This window comes from Chelonoidis abingdonii, chromosome 1 (assembly GCF_003597395.2).
Source record: "Chelonoidis abingdonii isolate Lonesome George chromosome 1, CheloAbing_2.0, whole genome shotgun sequence".
Lineage (NCBI taxonomy): Eukaryota > Metazoa > Chordata > Testudines > Testudinidae > Chelonoidis > Chelonoidis abingdonii.
In genome coordinates, this window is record NC_133769.1 from 210005625 (window position 1) to 210017985 (window position 12361).

Consider the following 12361-nt stretch of genomic DNA (forward strand, 5'->3'; position numbering starts at 1 on the left):
TTACTCTTGTTAAGCAAGCAGACTGAGTCTGAGTCCACTATATAAGAATGTTTCTAATTTATTCATATTTGCGTGTCCAGTTTGTATGGGCTATACTAGGATACCTAATGGGATAGGGGGAAACCAAGCCTCAACCAAGCTTGGCCACACAGTACCTAATGTTAAACATAACAGCTCATGCATTGCACTATTATATATACACCCCCGCAAACGCTACCCTCTACAAGTGGTGTAGTTATACCACACTGAATCGTGCCAGTACAACTATGAGGAAGTGTCTATTCCAGGATATGCAAAGTTCCCAAGCTGGTCTTTCAGATGAATTAAAGAGAGAGAGAGAGAGAGAGTTACAAAACTCTAAAAGAAAAGTGCCCTAATAAACAAAAGTTCAACAAGGCCCACGACCCCCTACAGCCTAGAGACCGTTAAAATGACAAATAAATTAGCACCTGCATAGCATTGTTTGTGTCAAAGTCTTACAGACATACTACTACTTATATGAATGCACATCCACGAAGTTCTGGGCTGTTATGCCCTGGTTGAAAAAGCGACAAAAATAACAAAAAAACAAAATAAGGCGAAGTAGCACCTGGAAATGTTCATTTGACACCTACGTACACAAAAAAATAAAGAAGCAATTGATTTTTATAGTTTTCGAAAAAAACTGTGTCCAGCGTCTAAGAAACGGTTGCAGTAAACCATGAATAGACCACCTGGACAACCCCAGAGGAAGGACATGAGGGATAGGAAATCAGACCTGCAAGCTGATTGAAAAAGGCATTTTGGGAAGGAGCGGTGAGAAAAGCCAACCAAAAAAAAACACCCAAAACAAACTGGAGCGAACATACTACTCAGAAACAACAAAGAACTCAGAACAAGATTAATGCAACCTGCTAAACAATTAACGAGGCTTTTTTTTTTTTGCAACACAGAACATTAAAGTGCTAAAGACCAGATTTTTGAAAAGTATTTAGCCACCTAATTCCCATGGGAGTTACGTGCCTAATACGTTTAAAAATTTGGCCTTTCAGGCTGATCTCATTTGCTGGGTATTTAAAAGAAAGCACAAAATTGCATTCCCTGCACAATCATGTGTTGGTATCATCTATGTGCTCCCATCAATTTGAAGACAAATCTGGTATATTAGCTGGGTGATTTTCCATCTGAAATGTAATACAGGGTATCAGCTGTACCTTTTATAAGGACACTTCTGTGAAGTTACACCACAGATGAAGGACAAAGGCTGTACTCTATACAAGGCAAGTTCAAGGACCTCAGTGTTGGACTGGGATATAAATCCTCTCCTGTAAGTAATATGGCCAGAACTGGAAAATGGAGCTTGGGCTCCTATACTGTGAAAGGAGACTTACACCATGTTTGTTTTTTTTCAAAAGGGGTGTTTGTGTGTGTGGGAGAAACAGGACAGACTAACTGCACAAAGTCTTTATGTACTGTACGTGTGTGTGTGTGTGTGTGTAAATTGACAACAGCCCAGTTCCTCAAAGATATTTAGGCTCCTAAATTCGCACTGAAAATCAACAGGAGTTAGTCTGGATCCTCAAAGATATTTGGGCACCTATCATTTACATTAAAAAAATGGGGAGACCAAAAAACCCCCCTCAAGCTATTATGGGAGAGGATAACTGAATTAAGACCTGGAAAAGGCTAGTCAGATCTTTGAGTGCCTTCTTCTGCAACCAGTGTGGGACTTTTGAATGTGGATCAAGAGCAGGATATGACTCTAAGGGATTATCTACATGGAAAGTTACTGTGCCACAAGCCAGGGCTTGACTCAGTAAGGCTAGAGGCAGACTGTGTGTCTTCCACCTTCACGCAGGTTCGAGTTTGCCTTTCTTTATGACAGATATTTTATCTGCAGCACACTGACTTTAAACATTACAGTTTAAACACAAGTCTCAAGTCTAACTGCAATCATTTTAAGCTAAATCTATATAAATCACCTACTTTTTCTTAGTCCCTGGCTTTGCACATAGATTGGTAAACACCAGTGTGTGTCACAAATACATATACATGCAATGACTGTTAAAGTAAAGGTAAGCTAGGACAAGCCACGACTAGAGTGTACGATTTGCAACCACAATGCAAGCGTCAATTTAAAGTATTTGTTATTCATAATGGAAATCCTGGGAAACTTTCAGAATTTGATTTTGTTTATTCCCCACCATAACCTTTTAAAACATACCTTCAAGACTCCCTAAGACTGGAAGGGTTAGATGTGATGGCACGCATTTTGCATATAAGGCCCAATTCAGTACAGAGGCAAAACTCCTTCTGATGTCAATGAAACTACCATGCATAGGATCAGGCTCAAAGTTTTCTTACAAACTGGTAGAAACTCTGTCCTCTGGCTAACAGAGGCAAGATGCAGCTGATGTGTTCACTGGTAAATGGAATGTTGAGACAAGTTTCATATGATCTGATTAGCTAACATATGGGGGGCACTGTTTTCTAAACATAAGCTGCAGAGGTGGTTGAAAAATGTTCTGATGGGCCATTTTTCCATCAGAAAATGCCAATTTGACAAGGTGGGTGAGGTAATATATTTTATTGGACCAAATTCTGTTGGTGAGAGAGACAAGCTTTCAAGCTTACATACAGCTCTTCTTCAGGTCTGGGAAACATGCACAGACTGTCACAGCTAAATAGAAGGTGGGACAGGGAGAACGTGTCAATTTTGACAAAGTTTCATTTGGAAAAAAAATCTAAGCAAAACATTTTGATTTCTTTATTTCTCAATGACTTTGTTTTGACATATTGCAAAATGTCAGTGATAAGGTGATAAAAAATTAAATTAAAGATATAAAAATCTTAAAGTTAAAATCCAAAACAAAATGTTCGAATTGACCTCAAACTAAATCTTTTCAAAATATTTGTTCTGTGGGAATTTTTAACACTTTGATGTTTCACTTTGAATTGGAATGAAAACAAAGTTAGAAATTGTGGAATTCCCTGCAAAATGGAAATTCCAGTTCCCAACCAGATCTAATGAGGTGTCCATACAAACAGAAAATGCATCTCCCACTAAAAATTCTCTTTCTCCCCTTCTCAATTGACATAGCAACAACTATCTCAATGTGGGAAATTTCTCACGGATTAACGACCTGTTAGTATTAGTGACACAAGGCAATGCATAAGGATGCCAACTAATGCCTCAGGCCAGTCATCATTCCACAGGATACAGCTCCTGAGCCATGATAATTACAGATACATTGTTACTTCAAATCAGTTAGGAAATTATTTATGGAAAAGATTAGCTTACAGCAAAATAAGAGCTTGTTCCAGTAAAGATTCTCAGGTTAAAAAATATTGTGTATGTTGAATACGAACCACACAAATCAAATAAGGTGTAGTAGCCAGATTTGTGCAAGCAGAAATGAGCCTGAACATACAAACCCTTAGGCACCCAGAATTATTGGTGCAAAAAGCTTGGGTGCAAGAATAGAGGCTGATTTTCAAAATATATAAAACGAAACTTGAGGTTTAGTATCTCATTTCCTGTTGATATTAATTTTAATACTCTGGGGTACTAGCAACTTGAAGCTCTCTAAACACTTTACAGACATTCAGGAATTTAAGATGGACGCCATTCCTGTGAGGAAGGAATATTATTCACCTATTTTACGGATGGGGAAACTAATGCTCAGGAGAGGCTAAGCAACTTGCCCAAGGTCATGCAGGAAGCTGGTTACTGCTCTGGTCTCTTTTCTTCATCACACTCCCTCCGCTGGCACCTTCACTCAAGCGGAGTGGTATATCCACCTCCTATAACATTTTTACTGCTCCTGCTAACATCTGATTCTGATATTTCCCCTCAGTCTACTTCTACTCCAAAAGAGTTTTTAAAAACTACAGAAAAACTAGCAACACACAGCCAATCACAATGACTGCTTTGACTGTCAATTCTCACTTTCCCCACTGTGTCTGTTTTGGCCTGTTTAGTCTGGTAACTCCTCAAGGCAGCTGTTTTTTCCTATACACCTGCACAATGCCCAGCATACTTTGGGACCTGCTGTTAATCCCAACACCACCACTCAGATTCTATGACTCTCAGTCTTGTGCCTTTGGCCACGTCTACACTACGGGATAATATCGAATTAGCTACAATCGGTTTTATAAAACTGATATTATAAATTCGATTTCATGCGGCCACACCAGGCACAGCAATTCGGCGTTGTGCGTCCATGGTCCGAGGCTAACGTCGATTTCTGAAGCGTTGCATTGTGGGTAGCTCTTCCGCAACCATGGAGCCCGTTCAGCTTTTTTTTTTTCCGGCACCGTATGTGTACTGGATGCCGCGGACAGAGAGGCGATACTCCAGCGCTACACAGCAGCATTCACTTGCTTTTGCAATGATAGCAGAGATGGTTACCAGTCGTTCTGTACCGTCTACTGCCGGAGAAAACTGGCAATGAGATGACGGTTATCTCTCCCCCTCTGTACTGTCCGCTGCTATCATGAGTGCCCCTGGCTGAAATCGGCCGGGGGCGCAACGCAAAAGCAAAATTGGGATTGACTCACTTGGGACTGAGTCAATCCCTCCCTTATGGTTTCTAAAAATAGAGTCAGTCCTGCTAGAATAAGGGGCAAGTGTATTAGAGGACCAGTGTATCAGAGAGCACAGCTGCTCCGTGTCAGTATTCACAGGGGGTGCCCCTGCAACAACCCCACCCGTTGCTTCCCTTCCTCCCCCAACCTTCCTGGGATACCGTGGCAGTGTCCTGCCCATTTGTGTCATGAAGTAATAAAGAATGCAGGAATAAGAAACACTGAGTGTTTAGTGACATAAAATGTTTAGCCTGCGCGATGATATCCAGGCAGGACATTAAGTGGTGTGGGGGAGAGGAGCCAGCATGCTGCTGCTATGACAGTCCAGGCAGTACAGAATCTTTTCTTTACACAGGAAAGGGGAGGGGGCTGATTGAAGCTCAGCCCCAGTTGCTATGATGAAGTACGGTTACCAGCCGTTATTACCGAGTAACTGTCCTATCCCATTTTTACTGGCGCCCCCGGCCAGCCTCATGTGAGGCCATCAGGAGCACTCACATGCTAGATATTCATGAGGATGGGTATACTAGTCCTATTGCACCGTCTACCACCAGGGAGGGGGGAGGGGAGAGGAGCGGATACTGCTCTTCACTGCTGCAGCATCGCGTCTACCAGCAGCATTCAGTACACATAGGGTGACATTGAAAGAAGTCAAGAAATGATTTCTTTCCCTTTTCTTTCACGTGGTGGGGGGGGGGGGAAAGAAACTGAGGAGCTATTCCCTGAACCACGCCAGACACTGTGTTTGAACCTACAGACATTGGGAGCTCAGCCAAGAATGCAAATACTTTTCAGAGACTGCTGTGGACTGTGGGATAGCTGGAGTCCTCAGTACCCCCCCTCCATCCATGAGCGTCCATTTGAGTCTCTGGCTTCCCGTTACGCTTGTCACGCAGCGCTGTGTATCCTGGAGATTTTTTTTCAAAACGCTTTGGCATTTCGTGTTCTGTAACGGAGCTCTGATACAACAGATTTGTCTCCCCATACAGCGATCAGATCTAGTATCTCCCGTACGGTCCATGCTTGTCGATTTCCGTCCACACTAACCGTAATCCGATATGTTAATATCAAATTTAGCGCTACTCCTCTCGTCGGGGTGGAGTACAGAAATCGATTTAAAGAGCCCTTTATATCGATATAAAGGGCTTTGTAATGTGGACGGGTACAGCGTTAAATCGATTTAACGCTCTTTAAATCGATTTAAACGCGTAGTGTAGACCAGGCCTCTCTCATAACGATGGCCCATCCTCTCTGTTCGGTAATCTGCAGTACCGGTTTTTGAATAGGTTATTTTATGACTGTAATGTTTCATGGTTTCAGGAGAGTAAATGCATCTCTCATCATTTTAAATCAAAAGAGTAATTCTTCTTCAAATGTAAGGTGACCAGTTGGTAAGAAAATTATTGTGACTGCCATACTTGAGAAGGGTTTCTTTATTTCACTAGGATCACTTTACCTTCCAGTCAAACCAACCATATCCATTTTATTTGAAGCGTGCCGTAACAAAGATCTGTTCCTTTAAACAATATTTGACATCATCTTTGGGACAATGAGGACTCTTAAATGTTTCCCAATTTCACTGGCACAGATTCCAAATTAGTTTGAAAATAAAAAAAGCAAACGTCTAGGATTCTTTTGTTTTTCTTTTATATACTTAGATTGCCAGCACCTTGGGGCAGAAACTATTTTTGTTCTGTGTCTATAGCGCACTTAGCACAATGGGGTTCTGGTTCCCAACTTGGGCTCCTAGGTACTACAGTAAGACAAAATAATAATAGCAATTCAGATTTTTTTTAAAAACAGAACTGTATTTTTGCCAGCACATTAGCAGTGGCAGATACTAGGGGACGGAGCTGGGGAAGAGATGGATGCTCAGAGTATTTCAGGAGAAAACGGGAGGAGAGGCACAAAGAACTGACTATTACAGATACAGGCAGAAGCACCAGAGGGACCAGCAAAGTGAGGGACAACAGGAACTAAACAAACAGTTTTGTTACACACCAGAGTTTCACCTGATGCTTGATTTGACATCTAGGGAGAAAAAAATATTTTTCTTTAATTTTGTCTACAAAGCACTAGCGGCTCCTCCTTTTCCCAAGCTATAAAACAAGCAGCCAGTAGATTATACATGAGAATATAATAATTAGATATAGTTGAATACAGTTCCCTCCCTAGAATTTTAAATATTAATAATTAAAATCCATTATGGACTTAATTTACTACTAAATGTAATATTGAGTCTAAAGCCTGAAGAATGCTATATCACAATCCTTCCATACGAAGGAACGCCTTTCACTAAAACATAATAGCCTACTATTTATTTTGAGTGTCATAAACTTCCCAATTAATGATAACATCACCTAGCTCTTGTAGTGCTTATCATCAGTAGATCTCCAAATGCTTTACACAGGAACTCAGTACCATTATACCCATTTACTATATGATAAATATGGCACAGCTGATTGCTAGGTAGACTCGCTTGGCATAATGCTTCATGCACTTTGATGGCAGTCAGAACTAATCAGTCACCTGCTTGTGACAATTCCAGTCTTTGTTGCAAAGTGAGCACTTGCTGGTTTCAACTGCCATTGGAATTTACACAAAAGAGCTGTTGGAAGTTCAATTATTTCTTCCCATGGAGGCTCACACCACTCAGTTTTACATTCAGATGTGTGTGGGGGGGACATGAAAAGAAACCCCAATGACAAGAAAAAAAGGCCCTATCAAACCCACAAAAGTTCAATGGTCTGATGCAGAACCATAAACCAACTCAAGTCTGGGAACCTTTCAATGACCCCAGGCTGAATTTAGAGACTGAAATGAGATCCAAGCCCAGGTCTGCATGCATAGTGGCACATTCTTAAAGAGAAGATTGTGTATAGCCTCACTTCAAACTTTACTCCAGCCTATGCCACTGTAATGCTCGGACACCTACAATAATACTGGAAAAGTAAAGAAGTAAACAGAGAGCAAGTTTACCTGTCTGAATTGCTTGTAGATTACTTTGCTGACATGATCTGATGGCTGAACTTTTCCAGCAAGTAATGATGAAAGCATGTTCCCAAGGGTAACCATTCCCAGAATCACACTGGAAAGAGGAGGCATGGTCAAACAATGTCAGACACTCCGGGTTTTCTAGAAACAAGTGAACTGCACTCTCAGCAGGCTTTCCTCAGAGGGATGCCCAAAAGTTAGTTTAACGGCGTAGATCACCATTTTCAGAGATGGTGTTCTCAGATTCTGAGGGTATGTCTATACAGCAAAGAAAAACCAAAAGCTCTGAGGCTCAGAGCCTGGATCAATCGAGTCAGGCTTGCGGGGCTAGGAATAGCAGTGCAGATGTTCCTGCTGGGGCTACAGCCTGGGTTCTGAAACCTCTATCCCCCTCACCGGGGGAGGTGGACAGTGCAGCTCTCCCTCATCTCTGCGCTGTCACTGCAGACAGAGCCACCACGCATGTGTCTACACAGTGAGTGGCAGCCCGCTCCGAGTCCAGGTCGACGAACTCAGGCTTACGCTTCTGCAGTAAAAAATAGCTGTGTAGATGCTGCAGCTTGGGCTCTGCGGTTTAGGGAAAAGGGTGGGCTTCAGAGCCTAAGCTCCAGCATTTACACAGCTATTTGTAGTGTGGTAGCACAAGACCAAGTCTGTCGACCTGGGCTGGGAAGCTCTCTGCTGTGGAGATACCCCCCCAAGTGAACTCTGCTAGTTAACTGCTCTGTAAGGAGGCTCAAAATTTGGGTGATCAGACATGGCAGTTTTCTGGGAAAGCCTTGGGTTTGGATGGGAACGTCCTGGCTGGATTACATTTAAAATGAGAGTTTTCCCTAGTTCTGCTATAATTAGCCATTTTACTGACCTCCCTTCTACCTGGCTGGGCTCAACTCCCAGAGCCAAAATGAACTGAACTGTGGAGTGTGCTGGCATATGCTAAATTCAGAGGGATTTCAAATGACAAGGCTAATGGACACTGTGGCAAAGACTCAGAGCTCTTGCCTAGTAATAGAAGATTTTGGTGAACTAGTGGTTTTCCCTGTCTATCCAAAATCACTCAGTTGTCTGACCATGACTGCGTGTGGTTTAAATGAACTTGCAGATCTAAATAGTCTCTGCTGGCCTCCATAAGAAACCTGATACAAGGCTAAAGTCACTAGCCCACTAAAGATCAGCATTCAGCTTTCTGCCATTCGGCACGCTCACCAATGGAGGCTGAGGGAAAGAAGATGCTGGACATGGCCACAAGGTTTGAGATTTAAAACATTTCTTTAGGCCCAGGTTAGTGACCACTTTCCAGCTTCCACTGCAGCGAAATGCCACGAAGAATCTGGGGAGAACACCCAACCCTGCAGAGGTGGTGGTTCACCCTCAGTTTTATTAAATGAGAAGTTTCAGTTTGATTTATTCCTTACCAGGAGTCCACAGAGATCCCCCAGACAAAAATGGAGGGACTTCTTCATTATGGACAGACATTTCAAATAGAAGGTCCTGGTAGATAGAGACCTACTAGACCAAGAGCAGGGTAATCCTGACAGGACAGCATTTTAAATCTGAAAGCTGTGTGGTATGTAATACGACATTTCTGAACTCTTGCTGACCCTGCAGGAGATCCTGGAGAATGAAGTGACAGAAGGCACACTTCTCATTTACTGTGTGTAAACAATAAATAAGAAATAGAAACTTGACTTCTAGGTTTGTTTTGGAAGGGGAGGGAAGGGAGGAAGATATTGATATCTGAACATACCCACATTCATCAACCACTGGTGCCTGGTCAAATCCCTTCTCTCGGAGGATTTCAATGGTCTTTTCACAGGTGACACCTGGAAGCACTGTCAGGGGAGCAGAGAGACTTAATTCCTGAACTTTGAGGTGCCACCACCTGTAGACAAAACACACAGGTTTTACAGCAACTCATCTGATCACTCTGAAATACCCTAAAATACCTTGCAGGTTTTCCCCTCACGACCAGCAGAAAGGCTCACTTGGGTCTTCAGAACACAGGAAGGGAAATAATTACAACTGTGTCCCTTTTCCATTTTATTTGATTCCTATCTCTGAATGGCAGATGGCCAGCATAAATTACCGATACCTCCAGTTGGTCATTTACAAAAAAGGGAAAAGAACATTTTAATGGACTTGAAGCCATTTAGTGAGACACTTAGATAGTTTGTGGAGTCACGTGCTCCTATCAGCATTACCCTCAGCTTCCATTGCATCCAACTGCCTGGTACAACCACAGTTTGCATCTTGGCTCAAAACTAAACATCTGTTATTTGTCATACATCATGTCAAGAGGCCCCAGCCAAGGTCAGAGCCTTACTGTACATGGCACTGTACATACACAGAATAAGAGACAGTCAGTCCCCGCCCCAAACTGCTGACCATCTAAATAACTGTAAAAACTAAGCTCTTTGGAGCAGAGTGTGTCTCTTATTGTGTTAGTGGTACAGCAGAGTCCAAATCCTACCTGGGGTTTCTGGGCAGGGCTGGCTTTTGGCCAATTCCCCTGATTCCCCAGAATTGGGCCCCGCGCCTAAGAGGGCCCTGCGCCTTAGGCGCCTTTTTACATTTTTTTTTGTACTCACCTAGTCCACTCTGGGTCTTTGGCGGCATTTCAGCAGTGGGGGGTAGTGGGGCGGGGGTGGTCGCTCCGGGTCTTTGGCAGCATTTCAGCAGCGGGGGGTCCTTCGGTGCCATGGAAGACCCGGAGCGGACCCCCATCGCCAAAGAGCCATCGATGCCCGGGTATTCGAATTGGGTCCCGCAGTTCATAAAGCCAGCCCTGCTTCAGAGCATTACCACAATACCCATAAAGACATTAGAAGGTATTTTTCCAATTTGCTCACTCTGGGTCCAATCAGTGTTCTTTGTACACACTGTTAGCAAACTTTTCTCCTCCTGTTTGTGTGTGGGTCTTCCAGCAGCAACAGGCGAGACAGGCAGGGATTTGTTTAAAGATGGAAAGAGGGACTGTAAAACCATGAAGACTAGCAAGGGCCTGAGGGCAGTTAAGTACCCCCAAACTTCTTTTAACTGTTTTGATACTGACTAGACGTCAAGTTGACAATGTCCATTTCACTGTACTTGATAAAGGATTATTATTTGTGTTACTGCAGTGCCTAGGAGTGCTAGTCATGGACCAGGGGCCCCATTGTGCTAGGCGCTGCACGAACAAAGAACAAGACAGTTCCCTGTGCCCAAAAAGCATATATGCATCTCACTCTGCCTAATTAATAGTAGATGACACCATAAACATCAATGAGACATTAAATCACCACGAATAACTGGGCTGGGGGGAGAGTTTAAAGAGTTTTCATTCACTTAAGAATTGCAGGTGTCACCGAGGCTAAAGTATCAAACCTTTCTCAAAGTGAATAACTCGAAAGATTTCTACTGCATTAAGTAGGCTTCACCGTCTCACCAAATGTACAGAGGATCAATTCAAACAGACAAGGAAACATTGCAAGCCCATCCCATTGCAAGAGGCTCACAAAACTCAAATGACCTTGACTGCCTTACCAAGGTTTGTTAACGATGTCATCTTCTTCTTTCATGAACCCTTTCTGGGTCATCCATTTGTCATTCAAAAACTTCGACCTGGAAACCATCAAGAAAGCAAACAGGTCATGAGCTCCCCTGCAGGTTACACTTGTGTTGGTAGTACATACAATGGCATATAGTTACATCCCCTATTGTAACCTCAGCACAGATAGTGGTATAATTACAAACACATAATAGCACACAGTCAGCCAGTCTTTATGGCAAAGAGATATGTGGGTAGAATATTTGTAAAAAGAAGAAAGGAAATGGCACAATCATATAATGAGACCGCTTGTAAAGGAGAAGTGCTGGAAGGTATTAAATTAAATACATTTACAGCTTTGTGCTCCCACGCTGCAAAATGGGGAACTGAACAATGTCGCAGAGGAAAGCTGTATTTTAAGTGTGGGGTCAGGTGAATTTAGTCACAGGACTTAGAGCAAGTGTAACATTGTATCGCTCCCCCTCCTCCATAAGCTGTTATTACAATAGTATTCTCTTCAATTCATATCACAAGGCAGACAGTAGGGGACAACCATTTCTTGAGAAGTCCCAAAAGAGATCTCAATTAAAATGGTTAAAGAAACTCAGGACTTCAACTTTTCCAAAGTGACCAGTGACTTCTGGATGCCCAAACCTGAGATACCTTAAAGAGGCCTTATTTTCGCTGAGTTCCCATCTTCTGTAAATCAGGCTCCTGCTGGAGGCCTCAAGTTGGGAACCAAAAACCACCAGCCGCTGTGAAAAGCTTGGCTAAACTCTGTATGAATGCCCCACCCTCTGTGAAAGCAGCAGGCATGAAGCAGAAAGAGAACAGGGCAATTTCTTACATGTAGTTCCTGACAGAGTCAGGCAAGATGACAACACAGCGCTGACCTTCTGTCAAATCCTTGGCAGCCTTCACAGCAATGGACATTGCACTGCCAGAGCTGCCACCTGTCAACACCCAGATTACACAGTCAAGACCACTGCACGTGGAAGCCACTTGTAAAACAGGAGGATAAGATCAGAGAAAGGTGGGTCAACCTCAGGGCTGGAGAAGAGAACTCTGGAGCTCTAATCCCAACACTGACAAGGCTTCCCTTTGACAGATTAAGTGATTTACGTAATGCTGCAATCTAATTCACAGGAAACTTTGGAGGATTAGTACCAACTCTTACCGCACAATAATCCTTCCTCTCTGATTAACATGCGTGCCAAAGCAAAAGACTCCTCATCATTGCTCTTATACCACTTGTCCACCACCTAAAAGAGTGCA

The 12361-nt window shown here is 42.9% G+C and overlaps 1 protein-coding gene across 3 annotated transcripts in view; it reads right to left on the reverse strand.

Moving 5' to 3' along the window:
* The window catches only part of CBS (cystathionine beta-synthase), a 94554-nt gene that overhangs the window by 65548 nt on the left and 16645 nt on the right, over positions 1-12361 (reverse strand). The window contains exons 9-14 of one of the 3 annotated variants that reach the window (XM_075073964.1): positions 12264-12348; positions 11934-12039; positions 11083-11160; positions 9308-9442; positions 7546-7654; positions 5826-6597 (exon numbers count right to left, since the gene is read on the reverse strand). The exons of 1 other annotated variant lie outside the window; for it this stretch is intronic. In XM_075073964.1, the coding sequence (XP_074930065.1) occupies positions 6439-6597; positions 7546-7654; positions 9308-9442; positions 11083-11160; positions 11934-12039; positions 12264-12348 (672 nt within the window). In that variant the 3' untranslated portion in view covers positions 5826-6438. Of the gene's footprint in view, positions 1-5825; positions 6666-7545; positions 7655-9307; positions 9443-11082; positions 11161-11933; positions 12040-12263; positions 12349-12361 lie in introns of those variants that run through there. One more of the 3 variants, XM_032790166.2, reaches the window with a different exon arrangement.